Source organism: Mustela nigripes, chromosome 16 (assembly GCF_022355385.1).
Source record: "Mustela nigripes isolate SB6536 chromosome 16, MUSNIG.SB6536, whole genome shotgun sequence".
In the NCBI taxonomy this organism is placed as follows: domain Eukaryota; kingdom Metazoa; phylum Chordata; class Mammalia; order Carnivora; family Mustelidae; genus Mustela; species Mustela nigripes.
In genome coordinates this window covers 22775849-22794805 of record NC_081572.1, presented here as the reverse complement: position 1 = coordinate 22794805, position 18957 = coordinate 22775849, and the positions used below count along the sequence as shown (strand labels likewise).

General features: G+C 46.3%; 1 protein-coding gene across 3 annotated transcripts in view; it reads left to right on the top strand.

Annotated features, from left to right (window-relative positions):
• Positions 1 to 18957, top strand: part of SOCS7 (suppressor of cytokine signaling 7) — a 31636-nt gene that overhangs the window by 6033 nt on the left and 6646 nt on the right. Inside the window, exons 2-9 of one of the 3 annotated variants that reach the window (XM_059380803.1) lie at positions 1697 to 1761; positions 4694 to 4798; positions 5240 to 5341; positions 6211 to 6341; positions 6849 to 7017; positions 9085 to 9213; positions 15378 to 15513; positions 15911 to 16061. In XM_059380803.1, coding sequence (XP_059236786.1) covers positions 1697 to 1761; positions 4694 to 4798; positions 5240 to 5341; positions 6211 to 6341; positions 6849 to 7017; positions 9085 to 9213; positions 15378 to 15513; positions 15911 to 16031 — 958 coding nt within the window. In that variant the 3' untranslated portion in view covers positions 16032 to 16061. The remainder of the gene's footprint in view (positions 1 to 1696; positions 1762 to 4693; positions 4799 to 5239; positions 5342 to 6210; positions 6342 to 6848; positions 7018 to 9084; positions 9214 to 15377; positions 15514 to 15910; positions 16062 to 18957) is intronic. The other 2 variants (XM_059380806.1, XM_059380807.1) reach the window with 2 other exon arrangements.

The following is an 18957-nucleotide window of genomic DNA, read 5'->3' as shown; positions in this document are numbered from 1 at the left end:
GTAATGCAGCTTCCTTTGAAAAGAGGCAAACGGCCAAGTGGCTGAGGTGTGAACCCTTTGAGAGGCCAGTGCTTTGGGTTTCTGCTTACTGGGTTTCATGTTGTACCCACAAGTTATCAAATAAAAATCAGCTTGGAAGCCCTTCAGTCTTAAAGTTCATGTCCAGCAGAATTAACTTTCCATCCCAGCCCTCTAGAGCATTGGAACTAAGCTGCAGACTGTCACAGGCAACTTACATAAACAGAGGACTCCGTGGTTGTGTCTTGTTTTGACACAGCCATGTCTCTCCTGTGTGCGCCTCGGGTGGGGCAGGCATAGGCGGCGCCATCGTTAGATGAGAAGTCTCAGCGTGGAAGAAGTTGCAGAGGGAGCGTGAGGTAGGAACCCAGCATCTTGGCCGTTTCTGAGTAAGGTCTTCGCAATATGGTTTTGAAATTTTGTTTGGAGGGAGTCTTGAGAAGCTTAGACATCTGTGTTAAAACAAATGTGTAAAGATCTTCCAAAGTCAAATAATTTAAATAGGGTTTCATTTCGGATTTTCTATGCAGCTTCTCTGTTGGTGCATTTGAAGTTTTATTTGGTCCTTGGGTGAGAGTAATTTTGGAAGTTGAGCCAGGTATAAGACCTAGAGTCAGGCACTGAATTCGTGGGGTTTTTTTCTTTTCTTTTTTGTAAGTCTGGTTTGTTGCGGCATAGTTTATGACCACCTAAAATTCCCCCCCCCCTTTTTTTAGGTGTCTAGCTCTATTAATATTGGCAAGCCTATACAGTCATATAAGCTCTGCCATAGTCCAGATATAGCATATTTTTATCACTTCTGCAAATTCTTTACCTTGTAGTCAATTCAGTCATCCTGAGGTAAGGTTTTTGAACTTAGCACATTTCTGGCCAGAAAGTCTTTGTCAGAGTCTTTTGGATTTTGTTCATTTCTCACTGAAAAGCCAGTTGCAATTGGTACAAAGTAAAGTTACCTGTGGTGTATCTTTTCACGGGAGATCTGGGTTTTCCAGCTGGCTCCCTGGAGCAGCATCAAGAAGCCATGGGGAGAGCTGTGTGACTGGCCACTCAGAGAGGAGAAGGGCCATTTTCTTTGGGACCCAGGCAGAGAGCCCTTAACCTGAGGGAGCCCCCGAACTAAGCTGATCGTTTTGCCCTATGGCTCGGGGGCATTTGTATAGAAAGCGGGGATCTTAGTGGTTTAACATTGCCTGTGCTTCTTGTGCCATTCTCAAGTCCAAATCTATTCCCTCGTTCCCTTTGGGACCTTCTGCACCTTGGGGCAGGGCCATAGGGAAAGCGTTTGCTCCAAAATGGCACCTGCTCAGGTCAAGAGCCATTGTCTTGACTCCCTTATGAAAATCAGCCTTGCATCTGTCTACCTTCCTCTAGAAATGGACTTGCTAATTCCCACTCAAGGTGTTTTTCTCTTCCATTATGCTGGATGTCAAGAGATCTAAAGGGATTTCTCATTGCTTTGTAGGCTGAACTTCAGAGCAAAATTTATTTAAGAAATTGCCTGAATTATTTCATTCTCCCCCTTTATGTTTTAGGCTTTGTTACAGACGTGTTGTTGACAGTGACTGGGATTTGTTTGGTTTTTCAGTGCATCTAGACTTGAGTGTCGTAGTGACTTAAACGCAAATGTGCTCATCCCCTCTCCTCCCTCACATTCTCTGTGTGCTCTCTCACCCCCTAGGAAACCCAGGTTGACAAGAACTCAAAGTGCCTTTTCTCCAGTCTCCTTCAGCCCCCTGTTCACAGGTAAGGGTGACAGCTCTCTTTTTCTTCTGACCTCTGAAAGCGGGAGTGCTCTAAGACCTGTCAGGGGGCGCTTACAGATGCTCCACAGAGCAAGCTTCCAGCGGGCCTGCAGTCACTTCCTTCATTCCATGTCCACTGGGGTTGGGGAGAGGCTATTTTTATGGTGTGGAATGTGTTCTTGACTTTGGAGGCTTTATAGTTGGAGGTAGAGACTGCTTGCTGGTAATTAGGTGCATGGCAGGTATGCAGTGCTCCGTTCAGGGTTAACGATATAAATTAAAAGTAGGAATTACAAATTTATAGGCTAGCAGTGCGTAAATGACTCTCTAGAAGTCATGCAGTTCCTGTTCCTGCTTCCAGGGGAGTTCGTGGATGATCTAATCAACATGATCCGTGATCATCTGGTCTATTTTTAAAGACTCTGGGCAAAGGGTATTACGTGAACTCTTGGCTTACCCATTTGTGGGCCAGGGGTTCTTGCAGCTGTTGGAGTTCTTCATTGTGTCTAATTTAAGTCTTTCCTCTTGCAGGAGGGAACACAGTTGCTCAAGTAGGGAAAGCGGTAGAATGTACTGCCTTCTCCTTAATGGGGAGCTTGTTCAGATAGGGAGCCTTTTCCTTATGTCAGTCCTGTATGGAGCTCCTGCTTGAGTAAGTGCCAGAGGAGGTCTCTAGCACAGTGCCTCTCGTCTCAGGCACGGAGTACTCCTCATTGTTTGTGGCCCAGCCAAAAAATCCGAACTTCAAACTCCTTTGGAGATTGTGTCCCTCGAAAAGATGATTGGAAGGATTATGAGTTAGGAATGGACATGTCCAGAAGACGTTCAGCGGGCTTGTGGGACCCCCATTACCACATGGACTGCCATGAGGTGTCCGAACAACTGAGCTGGTGTCTGTAATAGGCACAGGTGGAGAGGGAGGCCTCTGTTCTTACCCAACGTCCAGAATTAAAGAATTCTGTCCTGTGGCAGCATGTCTTTCTTGTTAATCATTGTTTCCTCTAAAGTAAGGAAAGCTCACCCACATTTGTACTTTCGGGTTTGATGTTCCTGTTTCAGACAGCCTTCGCTCTTTTGAATTACATCTTTTTTTTTTTTTTTTTCTTTTGTAATTACATGCTTTATTTGAGTGCTGTACCTAGGGGTGCCTGGCTGGCTTAGTCGGTTAAACTTCTGCCTTCAGCTCATGTCATGATCTCAGGGTCCTGAGTTTAAGCCCTACATTGAGCTCCCTGTGCAGCTGGGAGTCTGCTGCTGCTCCTTCCTCTGCCCCTACTCCCATTCATGCTTTCTTTTGCAAATAAATAAATAAATAAAATCTTAAAAAATAAGTGCTATAGGGGCGCCTGGGTGGCTGAGTGCGTTAAGGCCTCTGCCTTCAGCTCAGGTCATGATCCCAGGATCCTGGGATCGAGCCTCATGTTGGGTTCTCTGCTCAGCATGGACCCTGCTTCCTCCTCTCTCTGCCTGCCTCTCTGCCCGCTTGTGATCTCTGTCTGTCAAATGAATGAATGAAATCTTCGGGAAAAAAAAAATAAGTGCTATACCTATTGTCCAGACCCTTCAGGAAACGCACTTGTCTGGGCTCATGGCGTTGCTCTGGGCTGCTATGCTCTCAGTTACTAAGCTATGTGATGAGTCTGGGTCCAGCTTCCCAGAGCTGCTGATGACTTTTAGCAGAGCTTTTTTTTTCTTTTTCTCTGTTGCTCCCTTCTTCCCTGCCTCCCTCTCTCTCTCTCTCTTTTGTTGCTTGTTTGTTTCTTTTTCTTTCCTTAGGCTCTATGCCCTATGGGGCTCTCACTCATGACCCTGAGATCAAGAGCCACCTGCTCTACTGACTATGCCAGCCAGTGTGCCCCTTGCAGAACTTTTCTGCTTACCTTAATTAGTGCTCCAGACCTTTGTAAAAAACTGTGTTATTAGATTCTGAAAGCCCAACTCTTGGCCTTTTAGAGATATTGGTTACCTCATTTTCTTAACTGGGAAATAATAAAATTCTAGCCGAGGGGTTAATTCAGCCTCCTGAATGAGAAAAAGTTGATGGAAATAACACTTTAAGGGCCAAATTAGAGAAATCTTGAGAGTCTTCTCCCTGTGGGTCAGACCTACCAAAACTTGTCTGTCAACCTTTGTTATAAAATACCCTTTACCCTCTGGTGACTGAAGTAGAGAGAGGGTAGATGGGCTTGGATGGCAAGATGGAGGGTGTAAGGCAGAGAACGGAACTGCATGATAGCCTGTAAATAGAAGAAACTATGTGCCATCCCCCATCAGGTTCCTCTGGAGCTTACCTGATTTGGCTGACTGTGGAAGTGGTTCATTAGTAGGATTGTAAATGCATCTTTGGCCTTCGTAGTCTCAGCTCTTAGGAATTAGTTGATATGCAAAATGGTTGCTTCTCTTGTGAGGGAATATTCTGGAAAATCTAGATGTAGAAAGCCATTTGGGAAGAAGTTGAGGCCCACCTTGAGACCTTTATCTGCATTCAGGTTACCGTGCAGTTCTTACATTTTTCTGGCACTTACTTTCCATGTCCATTTGGACTTGCAAGCTGCTTACCTTCCTCCCTAAGGCAGAAATTGGTACACCTGTCTGTAAACATACATGGTGTGGGTTCCATTTGAATAAAGATCTCTTGTGAAGGTTACATAGTGAGCGGCACAACCACAATTAGTTGGCCTTTCCACTGTCAATCCTGTGTTTCTATCCTAAAGAATCTTTGACCTTTTACAGGACCAAGAAATGATAGAATTAAAAACTGACTTTCCCAGGTGTTTGGGGGTGACTCCAGCTCTGGGAAGCATTAAGATTTGAGGTTTTTGAGAGCCAGGGGAACCTCTTGCTTCCCTTGCTTGCCCTTCGCTTTCCTCTGCTTTTGGCCTCAGCTGTGGGCAAGGTGCTTCCGTAACGTGCTTGGTCCGTGAATCCCTCAGGTGAAACTGTGTCGCTTGTGGACGTGGACATCTCTCAGCGGGGCCTGACCTCTCCACACCCTCCAACTCCCCCTCCTCCTCCGAGAAGAAGCCTCAGCCTCCTAGGTATAGTCTCTGCCCCTCTCTGCTGCTTGCCCTAGTGGGAGGGGATGAGCTATATGGACCTGTTGTTCTTTTCCAGGAGCCAACATGCTCCTGGGTTTCTAATAATGACCCAATTATTCCCTGTCCCTTTCTCAGCACCCTTGTCATCTCCCTAAGCAGTTAAATGGGTCTCTTACCTGCATGCTGTAACATTTACTGTCCATCTGTTGATCAGCCCTGAATCTACAGCTAGTAGACTGCTTTCGGAACATCCTTACATTTCTGCTTTCAACAAAGGATACCAGATTAAGATGCTTGTTGCCCTCTGTGCAGAAAGACAGGGGGAAGGTCAGGCCATCTCGATCCAGAGGGCAGCCTGATGATCCTTCTCCCTCGCCTCTGCTTCCCCTCACTCACCGGTGCTCATATTTCTGAACCTCTTGCTTCTGTTCTCTCTTCTAGATGATATCAGTGGGACGCTGCCTACATCTGTCCTTGTGGCTCCGATGGGGTCTTCCCTGCAGTCTTTCCCCCTACCTCCGCCTCCTCCACCCCATGCCCCAGGTTAGCTTAGTATAGAGGCAAGCCTTGTAAAAGTTGGGAGTACAAAGTGATAGACTGTTGATGGATGGGAGAGGTCTATTTATGGAAATAATCGGATTTACGAGAACACTTAAATCTTATCCCCTTGGCTGGGCCAGAACTCCTTGGAATTGAGGCCAAGAACTGGTTTTTCTAACCCATTTTCCCTGTGGAGGTGAATCTGACTTTTGTTAGGGATAAAAGACTATTGAATTTTTCACCTCTTTGCTGCTGAGACTGCTTTGCAGTCTCTGAGTAGATACCATTTAGGAGACAGCCTTAATTTCCAAATGGTGAGAACGTTTAAAGTATTCAAGGTTCTCTGGTGTTTCTAAGCTTTCCGTATTTACTGCAGCCTTGTAAATAAGTACCAGCATTTAGTAGCCCACACCTGCTTTGCCAGTCTCCAGTACCCAAGGAGTAAAATGAATGAAATCGGCATTCTTTCCTACTTGCCTGGTAAAATCGTTCCCCTTCCTGGGCAAGTAAGCGAGTCACTATTTCCAAGGCTGCTTTACCGGCGCTTCACCTCGAGGTGGGAGAAGCTGGAATCGCTCTAGGCTGGTGAAGCCCCTGACGTAGTCACCTTAGTCAGGTTAGTGAGCAGCTCCCCCACCCCGCTCTTGGGGTCAGACGCCCCCACCCATCCTTCACAGCTTACACGAGCCCACACAGCTTTTTGTTACAGTCCATCCAGCTCCTTCCCACTGCTTTGGCTTCCACCCTTTCCAGCTTAGCTTCTGATGCCTTGCCCCTCTTCAGTTAGCATCTCTGTTTGGGGGTAGGGAGGGTCTGCTTGTGGTTGGGAGCTGGGAGGGTGAACAAGTAACTGCCCCTCTCTCGCCCGGCAGATGCGTTTCCCCGGATGGCTCCCATCCGAGCCGCTGAATCCCTGCACAGCCAGCCCCCCCAGCATCTCCAGTGTCCCCTCTACCGGCCCGACTCAAGCAGCTTTGCCGCCAGCCTTCGAGAGTTGGAGAAGGTAGGCGGTGCCTGGAGACTGGCGGCTGGCCTCCTCTCCCACTCTCCCTCTTCTGTCCTGGGCTCCCCTTTTCTTATTTTTAGAGGAAGAGTAGTTCTCTTGCCTCTATATTTACAGTGCCAAAGCAGTGTGCTGCGATGATCAATTCCATAAGGGACGTTGGAAAATCGAATCACGGAGAAAAACATTTGAATGTGGTGAAGAACGGTCGTGGAGAACTGTTTACATAGGGGAAGCTGACTTTGACAGATTAACTGACCCAGTTCCCTCTTCTTTTCCTTGTAGGCCTTGGTAATGGGATTGTAGGCTTCGTTACTTTGGAGGGCTAAAAGAATGAGTCTGCTCTTGGTGGATAATGGTTAAGACACTGTTAGCGGCCCTTATCTAGTGAAATGTTTTGGAAGTGGTGGGAGGGTGGGGATTCTCCTGCAGTAAAATAGATTGTGCTGAAAATGTACCCGTTTCCTCCATGCTGTGAAGTACTTGACCACTTCTTGTCTTTGATAGTGTGGTTGGTACTGGGGACCAATGAACTGGGAAGATGCAGAGATGAAGCTGAAAGGGAAGCCAGACGGCTCTTTCCTGGTACGAGACAGCTCTGACCCTCGCTACATCCTGAGCCTCAGTTTCCGGTCACAGGGTATCACCCACCACACAAGAATGGAGCACTACAGAGGTAAGAGGTGCTGCTGTTTGCCATGCTGCCGTTTGTGGAGAGCCTTCTTCCCCCTTTGCTGGTCACTACTCCTGCTGTTTGGCCTTTGTGTGGGAAGGTTTTATGGAAGTGGAACTACGGTTTGGGAGAAAAATCTCATCATGCTCCATTGAATGTTGTTATGGGTACTGGTTTCAGCCCTAGAAGGATTGTTGGAAGGGGTAGGGAGGAAGGTGATGGTTCTCTTGAAAAATACTTTCAGCATTTCTCTCCAAAAGAAGAGAGCCTGAACAAGATTGTTAAACAGAGCAAAGCCCATAGAACTCTCTCGATAGAAGGAAGAAATAACCTAGGACCATTCCACAAATTCTCCCAGCCTCTGTTCATAGTTAGACTTAACGAATGATGTCACTTCAACTTTCACCTCTATGTAGGTAATTGCTGTAGCTATAGCTAATAAAGAAAACATAATTAGACTTGACGTCAAGAGAGACTTCTATTATAATCCTATACCCAGAGAGGAGAATTTAGTGTTTACCCTGTGACCATCCTGTAGTGAATTTCTTTGCCTGAGAGTCACATTAGCTCCTCCTCCCAGACGGCATGGTGATAATTTCTTCAGGTCACCTGTGTGGTCTCTTAGGAAATAGCCATCAAAACTCAGAGACTTTGTGGGATCAACATGCTTTAGACTATCTGCCTTCCTGTCTCCTCCTCTGTGCTCAGCTGGTGCTGAATGCTGCGGTCACCTCTAGAAGCTGATTTGTTCAACCCTGTTGTCTGGATTGACTTTACATCGTGGCATTCTGTGTTTGACGTGGGCCAGAAACTCAGGTGGTCAGCAGTGGCCGGGCTGGTTCCTACATCCTTTGTCCGAATAACTCCCTGTGTCACAAACTTGAAAAGTGGAGAGAACTTAGGGGAGTTTCAGGGATCAGCCTCAAAAGAGCTGTGTTAGCTGCTCTTGCAGGCTCTTCTCGGCCCCCACTGTGTCTTCTCTCTCAGCCGTGTTGTGCTGTATTTATTTGGTTTGCTTCTCATGTGAGGCAGGAAGTGGCATGTTAGGCCAGCATAGCTCTGTCCATGGCTTCCTCCATCCCCACCCTTGCCTTAAAGGTGCACGAAGAGAGGCCCATCAGTCCATAGACCTGAGAATTAGTTAGATGGCTGTTGCCTGCTCTCCTGCTATTTCCAAAGGCCAAAATCAAACCAGCAGAAAAACACCCTGCAAAGTAAAGCATTTCAGAATGAAGTATTTTTATAAGTATATGAAAATGATGAATGGCTTGGCCATGAGACAGGAAATACCTGACCTCTAAGGTCCCTGATAGGCGAGAGGCCAGTAAGGAGAGAACCTTCACATGGTGCTCCAGTTACTTTTTGTTCAAAGGGGCTTTTCTTCCTTGAATAAATGGAATTTTTAATGGGAGCCTGTGGGTCTTTAAGTTGGCAGTTGCAATGGAGCATTTGTCTTCATCTTTTTAAGTGATACTGTAAGAGTAGCTAGAGAGACTCAGAACTGTAGTTCTCTTGGATTCCGTCCCTTTTGTAGGTGATTCCTTTGCACTTAGTGCTTGAGTTTTTGGTTTGTTTTTAGTCACGGGAGTTTATATTCCCTTTTGCTTTTGGGTTTGGGGTGGGATCTTTGCAACATACCAGGGGCGGGGGTGGCTTTGGAAGTTAAAGAAGAAAAGACTAGAATTCGGTGTTTTGTGCCTAACACATGAATGAGTGAGACTTGCAAAACTACTCTTCCTTTCTTGGTTGACTGTTCTATGAATGCTTGAGCACAGACCTTCCTGAGGGGATGGCATTTCAATCGGCTTTTTCTGTGGCAGTCTTTTTTAATGGTCTGTGATTTAAGGATTAGTGTTTATACTAATGTTTTATTAAAGACAATTTCGATTTCTTTTTTTCCATTCATTGTGGAACATAGGGGAACAAGGCAGCTTCAGGGACCTCTGTCTGACTGCTTGCCCACAAATGACCCTCCCAGAATTGCAAATTGTTAAAATGTTCAAGTGAGCTTCCCAGATGCTTTAAAAGTAAGTTTTTACATCTTTATCTCTCCCTAATTTTCCATGGCAGGAACTTTCAGTCTGTGGTGTCACCCCAAGTTTGAGGATCGTTGTCAGTCGGTGGTGGAGTTCATCAAGAGAGCCATCATGCACTCCAAGAATGGGAAGTTCCTCTATTTCTTGAGATCCAGGGTTCCAGGTGAGGCTAGAGTTACATTACGTAGTTTCCTTGGGCATGATGCAGTATAGTATCAACATGTGTCCCCCTGCCTCCCGGAAAGAGCCATACTTCCTTGAAGTCATTTTTCCTGGCTCTTATGGCAGCCGCTCTTCCTGGAGTCCAGTGGTTAAGTCCCTGCTCCTGAGCATTAATCCTTTGACGTACTGAGAAGGAATCTGCTTCTCAGACCACATGGATGAGAAACATTGTGAATATTTATCATTCAGAGGTGTCCCCTGTCCCTGATCTAGGCATCTCACGCTTCCATGTGAAGCAGAGAGGCAAGAACTTGCTCAGGCTGTTTCTACGGGAACAGGGCAGGTAAAAGAGTATTCACTAGAAAGGCCACGGTGAGTGGCAGAGAGGCTGAATTCAGTGGCCATCTGCTGTGGATTTTGTCTGTTCATACGAAACTTGTTATTAAAGACTAAGTAGTTCTTGTGTCTTTTATCTCTGCCAGGGCAAATATAAAGACATCTCTCCATTTGGGAGCATTGGGCAGTTCCCATCCCTTGTCCTTACTGGTGTGTTATGTAGCCTTTCTGCCCACGAAGTAGGGAGCTGTCTGTATCATCTCTATGGAGCGGAGAGAAGGGGTGGTTTGGAGGAGTTTGTCTGCTTTTCTAAGGCTGGGGAAAAGCAAAATGACAAGCATATTAATTGAGGGATTTGTAAGATACAAACAGAACTTAAAATGAGAACTTCATGCATTCCCAGTGAATCAAATTAAGATTCTTAAACAAACTGTGTGCCAAGAAATTGCTCTAAAAAGAAGTTCCAGGGGAGCCCCAGGCAGAACATCAGTAACAGAATTGAGCCAGGTTACAGGAATGCGTTTTATAATCTTGGTGATTTAAATAAAGCATGACAGGGTGAGAACTGTATTAATTCTCACTTCATTTTGTATTTGCCTCAATGCCGTCAACATAGTTGGATCTTGTGCAGTTGACTTGGTTAAAGGGAAAAATTAGAATCCTTTCTTACAGGAATTGACTAGTAATTTTTAAAATTTGTGGCTTTTGGAGGTTTTTTATTTAATAAACATTTATTCTGTAACTCAGTATCAAAAATAAGCCACATTTCTATCTTTAGAGATCTCATAGCCTCAAAGAGAGGACAGGTAGGAAGAAAAAGGCAAGACCACATGTAGAACTCAGTAAAAGGCATGGCGGTTTGTGGTGGATGATTGACAAGGGCTGGGGGAAGCAGCTCTGTTTATGGGTGAACCAGGAGATCATCTCAGAGGATTCTGGAATCTGGAGCATGTAACTACCTATAGAGTATTTGAGAGACTTTGCAGAGTCCTAAACACTCTGCTGTAGCTCATTTCATTCTACAAATGTCCCCTGTTTGCAGAAATTTTAACCAAGATTCTTAACATTGGTAAGGGCTCGAAATTGTAGCAGTTGCTACTATTTATTGACTGTGTATCCTGTGCCAGTTACTTTGTCAGGTACTATAGGTCGCATTTCTTACAACAACCCAAAGTTAGCTAATAGATTGGTCTGTTGATAGGTAAGACTATTTTCATTTGCCAGTGAAGAAACTGAGGCTGAAAGGCTCCAATGGGAGGTCACTTAGCCTATCGGGGCTCAAGTCAGAGTTCAAACCCAGGCTCAACTGACTCCAAAGCCTGTGCTTTATCAGCTGCCAGTCTGTTACCAGGGAAAACTAATAGCAAGCAAATTGAAATCTGAGTTTGAGTAGATTTGTGGAGACTGCATAAGGAAGTCAGCAGTGTGTTTATTAGTGGAGGATGTCTTTTGAGGACCTGTGAGGAATGCTCCAGAGAGGATATCTATTTGCACTTAAAACTGTAATCAAGCTGAGAAGGCAAAGCAGAGTTCGTATTTGCTCCCAGACCGTAAGTGACCTCTCTTTGAAGGTTTGAGGCAAAAGCAAAGCCAGTATTCTCCTTTACCATTGTTTGCTGTCCTCCTTTGCTTGTCGTAGAAGTCTAGGCATTCTGGGAGGTTGATTCTGTGAGGGACTTGGCGTGAAGAAGAGGTAGTGATTAGCATTTGGGTTGAGCGTTCTCAGCCTGCACCAGTCAGTAGATTCTAAAAGGAGCCTGTTTGTTGAGACTTTGGGGTGATGATAACCCAATGTCTAAAAGGGTAGGTGTTATTTCGCTTAACCCTTACAAAATCCTTTAAAGGAGTATTACAGTCTCTCTTCTCTTTTCTTCCTTTCTTTCTTTCTTTCTTTTTGATACAGATTAAGAACTGAGGTACAGGGACACCTGGGTGGCTCAGTGGGTTAAAGCCTCTGCCTTCGGCTCAGGTCGTGATCCCAGGGTCCTGAGATTGAGCCCTGCATCGGGCTCTCTGCTCAGCAGGGAGCTTGCTTCTTCCTCCTCTCCGCCTGCCTCTCTGCCTACTTGTGACCTCTCTCTCTCTCTGTGTCAAATAAATAAAGAATATCTTTAAAAAAAACAAAAGAAAAAAAAAAACAAAAAAACCCTGAGGTTCAGTGGGGCACCAGGGTGGCTCAGTCGGTTAAATGTCCTTCTCTTGATCTCAGCTCAGATCTTGATCTCAGGGTTGTGAGTTCAAGTCTCACATTGGGCTCCATGCTGGGCCTGAAACCTGCTTAAAACACACACACACCAACAACAGCAACAGCAGCAACTGAGGTGCAGTGAATTGCAGAGCCAGGGTTCAAAGTCAGGTTTTCTTTCAGCTCAGCACTAGGGTGGGGTACATTAACAGGGCCTGCAAGCTGGTGTTAAAGGGATGCCAGGGATCATGGGAATCATAAAACTAGGACTAATAGAAAAGTTCTGGATGGTGGCAAATCAGAAGCAGAAGGAAGGAAATGAATTGAAATAAATGGAGTAAGTGGCATCAAGGGAGGGGACCCTTAGTAAAAATAAAAATGATGGCACCTAATCTTGGTTTCCGCTTTTTAATAGAGGAGCATGGTCGTAACAAAACTGAGGTCACTGTCTGCATCTCAGTCTGGTCCACCAGGCAGCAGTCTCAAAAAGAGACTGTGATTGGATTAGCACAGAACCCTTGATGCTGTTTGAGCCAAAACTCAAAAGTGAGTCTATCTCTCTTAGTTAGGAGGACCTCCATCATCTGTGAAGTGCATAAAGAGAAAAAACTTTTTTTTAAGCTTTCATTTTATTTTATGTTTTATTTTATTTATTCGACAGAGAGAGAGAGATCACAAGCAGACAGAGCAGCAGGCAGAGAGGGGGAAGCAGGCTCCCTGCCGAGCAGAGAGCCCAATGCAGGGCTCGATTGCAGGAACCTAAGATCATGACCTGAGCTGAAGACAGAGGCTCAACCCACTGAGCCACCCAGGCACCCTAAGATTTTATTTTTAAGTATGCTCTACATTCAACATGGGGCTCAAACTCACAACCCTGAGATTAGGAGTACATGCTAATCCGAGCCAGCCAGGCACCCCAATACCTTTTGTTTTTTCATCGCACTTTGAATTGCACAACATTAAGGAAATTGGTCTCTTTCGTAACCATCATTAATCTTATAATTATTTGTTCAGTGACAGGTATTCCCTGTGTCCCAGGGTTTCTTAATTCTGCACTATTGACATTTTGGCCTGGAAAATTCTGGTCTTCAGGGAACAGTTTGGTTTGGCAGAATGACCTGTGTGTGGGAATGCTCAGACTTGGGAAGAGATTTGTCACCCCCAACCTGGTGTTTGTTGGGGGGAGAAAAAACAGAGAAGTGGCCAGAAACTGGATTGGTGCCCAGGAACCCTGGTGTGAAGGACCAGAGGAAGGTTCCTGGTGGTCACAGTCCACCTCACCCTTTCCCTTTCTGCTGTCCTGGTGTGCGTCTCACATTTATTTCCATTTCTAACCTCTTCCGCTAACATGCTCTGGATGTGAGAGCTCCAGCTGTTTGCTGTCTTTGGGGCAAACAGGAAGTGGTCAGGCTGACCCCAGGGAATATCAGAGAATTAACAGGTTTCAAATTGCTATTTGTGAACCTAAGGCTAAAAATAACACAATTAAATAGGCAAGTATTTATGGTCATTAAAATTCAAGTAGGCAAACTATCAGATAATTTTATGCTACTTATTATCCTGATCTCTTTAAGCACAGGTCTGATAGTACTGTGTCTTTGGGAATAAATAATTAGATACGTAAATTACCTTTGTTTTTGAAACATCATTTGAATTTAGCATTATTACAACCCGCCCCCCAAAAGCTTTCTGTTTGCCATAGTTTAATTACTCAAGTTTAATTTACTAAAGAATATATATATTTTTAAGATTTTATTTATTTATTTGACAGACATAGATCACAAGTAGACAGAGAGGAAGGCAGAGAGAGAGGAAGGGAAGCAGGCTCCCTGCTGAGCAGAGAGCCCGATGCAGGGCTCGATCCCAGGACCCTGAGATCATGACCTGAGCCGAAGGCAGAGGCTTAACCCACTGAGCCACCCAGGCGCCCCAAGAATATTTTTTAAACATAGGAGAGAGAGGGTAAATTCAGAGGCCTTTGAACCCAATACCATTTTAAAACCACTTGAGTTTAAATATATTCAAGAGAGAAATCCATGTATGATGTATGTGTGTGTGAATGTGAGCAGAGAGGACCATTCATGGGGGTGCAAGAGGGCTACAGTGCTTCAAAGGATAAGCCCCAGAATTGAAGGGATAGGAGCAAGGAGAGGCCTGAGAGAGGCTGGTCATGAATCAAAGTGCTAGGGCTGTCCTGGACAGTGCCCTCGTCCGAGAGCAGAAGGGCAGATGCTCTGGGGAGACGCCTGAGGAACCCTCCTTTGAGGTTCTTTGGGCTCAGCTCTTTCTCAGACAGAGCAGATGCTCATGGCAGGCCGGCTTTGTGGGTTCTGTGCCACAATAAAGGTCTTTGAGCCCAGTAGGCCTCAGTTTCTTCATATGTGAAATGGGGATAATTGTGATACCTGCCTCAAAGTATAATTCTGAAGACTGGATGACTTAAATGTGTTAAAGTCAATCCTACTTACTTAGTAACAGTGTAATACATATTTTGACTTTCTTCTTTTTTAGAAAGTCTGTTATCAGTGACCATGCAAAGGCTCTGGGAGACAATCAGCAAGCTTTAATTTTTTTTCTTCTCATCCCTTCAAACAAAATTTTAAAATGTTTGAAATTAAACTCCTGAAACGGTAGATATGTTATTTTCCAACAAGTTGTGTCCTCAGAATTTCTTTTGATAGGACAGCGGCCGAGAAGAGAATTCTTTCAGAGATTTTGCAGCTCAGATTCTTTCTGAGAGCAGTTTGCTTATTTACCTTCTGTAGCCCCTTTGTTTAGTGAAACTAGAATATTCTTTGTTCCCCTGGACCAGTTTCAGTGTCCCTGCCATTGTGGATGTCTCCATTCTGTGGCACTGACCCCTGGGTGGGGCTGGAATTTTGCAGCACCGAGCCTGCTGATGCTGATGAAAGCAGGGGGTGGGGCTCCCGTCGGGCCTGGTTGGCATCAGGCAGCGGGCACTTTGGCACTGAGTGGTACTAATTCCAGCTTCCCCGAGCTACCATCATTGGTTTTCTTTTAAAAGCATCATCTTTTTTTTTTTTTTCCCCTGTTCCTGGATCCAGCCTAAAATTTCTGGAGCACAAGGGGCGGGAGGAGGCCAATGGGGGGTTGAAGTAAATGGCAGGAGTGACGGGCTTGTAGCCTTGATCCCAGCCATTGCCTTCTGCTTACCAGCCTCTTAGCTGGAATTGGCTGGGGACCCCTCTGAGAAGCGTTTCTGAGTTCTCCCCTTCAGGATGCTTTTAGATGTGCCATTGAAGTATCCCCCCCTTTCTAGCAGGGGTGTGTTGATTCCTGCTCTTCACGGAGAGCCTCAGGCCTGGGATTGGCCACGTGGATCCAAGTAAAGTCTTTAGCTTGGCGGTTTTCACTGGGCTGTTCTGAAGAGCAAGACTCTCAGCTGTGAAGAGTAATGCTAGGGAGGCCCTTGGCAGAGGAGGATTGAGGCCCCTGAGTGAAATACAGTGGTAATGTTTCAGCAAATGGAAATCAGTTCTTTGTGGAAGGAGCTTTTGCACCCTACAGAACGCACATGAGAACTATAAGGAAGCCTATTTTCCCTTCCCTGGATTCGCTTCATAAGCGAATTGTAGTTAGCAGCGTTGTTCCTTCTGAATATGTCTTGGTTTTCATTCTTGAAGGACTACCACCAACTCCAGTCCAGCTGCTCTACCCTGTGTCTAGATTCAGCAATGTCAAATCCCTCCAGCACCTTTGCAGATTCCGAATCCGACAGCTCGTCCGGATAGATCACATCCCGGATCTCCCACTGCCTAAGTACAGCGGGCTCTTGCGGGTCGGGGCAGGGATGGAGGTGTCGTTAGAAATGTGAGTGAGGCCTGCCCGCTGATGGCACAGGCATCCTCCTTTCACTTCTCGCGTGTCTTAGCACCTAACTCTAGAAGTGTCACATGGCAGCTCGAAGGGAGGAAGGTGTGTGTGTGTGAGACTCCCTTCTGCAGTCTACGAAGAGTGGAATGGAGGTGGTAAGAGGGAGGGAGACAGAAATTTAACAAGTGAGAATGTGGCAAGTTTCTTAGGTCGGCTGAGGGTTTTTTGTGTGTTCCCAGGCATATAGGGGTTGAAGAAGAAGGAGGGCTTGAACAAAGGGGATCTTTTGCTTAAGGCCTTTGCAAATAACACTTCACGTGTATTCCTCTTTTGTTTTTCGTAGACCTCTGATCTCTTATATCCGAAAGTTCTACTACTATGATCCTCAGGAAGAGGTGTACCTGTCTCTAAAGGAAGCGCAGCTCATTTCCAAACAGAAGCAAGAGGTCGAACCCTCCACGTAGCGAGGGGCCCCCTGCTGATCGCCACCAAGGGTATGAGCTCACTGCCTCACTGTCTAGCAGAGTCTCTTCCTGGACAGTTACTGTCATGCACTCACCTCCCTCCCCCACACCCCATGCGTGGACTCCTGATCCAGGCATCTGCCCAGAGAGTCACGAAGTCTGATAATGGGGGTCCCCCAGGAGGCACAGACACCAAATGGGAGAAGAGCAGATAGACACGAGGGGCTTAAAATGTATTTGCCAAGCAATGTGCAAGCTAACCACCAAATATAAACAAGGAGGAGGACGCAGAAATGTAGCTAAGTGTGCAGCCTTCTCTCATACTTTATCTACCTGCTGTTGCACAAATGACATGGAAAAGAGGAAACCAAAGGGAAGGATAATGTCGTCAAAGAGAACGCAGACGTGCCTTTCATCGCAATAGGAATGCACTTCAGTGAGAACTCCCGAGGTCCAGTGGTTTGGAATGTGAGGGTGAGGAAAACAAGCTCGCTTTTCGAGTGAGGGTTCCACCTGGACCACTGAAGAATAAACGATCAAAAAGATTAAGTGAATTAGCTAAGGGATCCATTTATCTAAGAGGCTCTTCTCCCGTCACTACTTTAACTGAATTCTACTCATTAATTTCCCCATAAAATATCTTGGAATACTGGTTTGTGCAGATCGATTGTAATTAGTCTTTTAAACTGCCTTCTTGGAGGCACTGAAAGGTAGAGGTGAGTAGGGAACAAAATTGCCAGTGAGTCGCGAGTTTGGTGCTTTGGGTTACCTGCGAGATCTTACATTCTCACCGCCGGGCGGTGACCCTATCTGCTCTTCATGTAGGCTGTCCTCCTTGCGCACTGACTACGTCTGCTTCCTCTCCAGCCTTCTTTGTTCCCCAGCGCTGTCTCCCACACGAGACAAACTCGGGGAGAAACCCACAGGGAGACGGTCTGACGATGAAGGGAATCTTCATCTCCCTACACTCTCTGCTCTCTTCGCAACTGGAGAGTGTGATGACTGGCGTTTGTGCCCCCATGGGTTTTTCTGGGCCGTGGCTAAGGTGAACCCAGCTGCGTGCCTCCCCTCTGAGTTCTAGAAGTCCCTGATTCTATTCTACGTGGGGGAAAGCTCTCGAGCTGGGTAACAAAGATTAACAAGGCGAGAAAGAATGAAAGAAGAGAGATCAAGAAATCCTAACTCTGGGACACTGCAGAGCTTTAACTTAGAGCATCCTGGACTGGGTGTACGTCTTGTCATATCTTCGATTACATGCAAGTTGTATCCCCTCGGAAGCGACTCCTAAAACATCCAAATGTTCTGATGGCTGGGGGTTTTCTCTGTTTGGCAGCTTGGCTGCAGTTAGGATGGGAAGGTAGGAAGGAGCTAGGGACGCACTGACACATGCCGTTGTGGAGGAATCAGGACCCACTAGTTAGAGCCCCTCTGTGGGTGTTGTGCTTCAAGAGGACCCCTCCCCAGCAGCACAGTCAGAGGTGGGCTTGGCGCGGGGGTTGGGGGGCAGCGCTCCCAGCTTCAGCAGGTGAGGAGTAAATGACTAACACGGAGCCAAGACGTTTCAGGGTGAGAGGGGCTTGCTAGCTGAAAGAAGTGTGAAGCGGGGATGGTTAGACTTACCCTGTGTGGCTCTGGGGGTAGGACAGGGGCCATGATGGATGTAGGGTGTTAAGGAGTTCGACTTCAGTCCCACTTCAGAAGAACTGTTTTACCAGACAGGTCCAGAATCGGAGTGGGTTTCCACAGGCCTTAGTGAACTCCCTACGGGGCTCTGCCTTCAGCTCTGTGTGCTCGTTAAGTCCCAGTGTGGACCGGGAAGAGCGTGCTGGGCGAGGTGGTCTATGGCCCTGACCTCGCGGAGCTGCCGTTTTCATGAGGAGAGACAGACAGGGAGCATATAAAGAAGTGAATAGGCTAATGGCAGTTGACCATCTATGTTACCAGGAATAAAACCTGGTGGAGTTTAGTGATTAGTGGTGGGATAGTGGTGGTCAAGTTTGGGTGATCAGGGTAGGCCCCTGTGAGGAGATGTCATTTCAGCTGAGCTATTCAGATCTCAGCTGATCATCTGAATATCAAGGCAGAGCGTTCTGGGTAAGGGGGTCCAGTGAGTATAAAGGCCCTGAGATGGGAAGGGACTTGATCTGATGAGGTATAGGCCAGGGGTAGCCAACTGTCATGAGAATGGGGGAGGGGCGGTCATGAATTGGCAAAGGGTTGAACTGAGTGAACTCTCAGGGTGTCTTTGATATGTGTGACACCAGGATTATCATCTATGGCAAAGAATAAGCATCTTGCTGTCCTCGCTCCTGATTTAGACCTTAGGGCCCCTTGAAAAAAAGGGAAGTGATGCTCATGAAGGGAGAATCTCTATGGTGTAGAATTTGGCCCTTATGACTTCCTGTCAGTCAGGCTGATGTTAATTTGGGAATTCTGAGTGGGCCACTTGGTCTGTGCATGATGTTACCTGGGGAGTTTCATGTTGGAGTGCTTGGAGTCAGCAGACAGAGTGACAGGTGGGACGATGCCCTTCTTAAATCAGAAACCACATTGACCTTTGTGACTGTGTCAGTCCTCTTCAATAGCCAGAAGCAGCAGAGACCTGTGGCTGTTCCCAGCTGGGCTCACCAGGGGTTACTCCAGTTTTGTTCCAAGATTTTATTTAGGGGCGGGTAGGGGCATCAGACAATTACGTGTTTGCCTTCAGCTCAGGTCACGATCCCAGAGTCCTGGGATCCAGTCCTATCCCACATCAGGCTCCATACTCAGCAGGAAGTCTGCTTCTCTCTTTCCTTCTACCCACCCCCTACTTGTGCTCCTTCTCTCTCAAATAAATAAAATCCCCCCCCTTTTTTTAAAAGATTTTATTTATTTGACAGAGAGAGAAATCACAAGTAGGCAGAGAGGCAGGCAGAGAGAGAGAGAG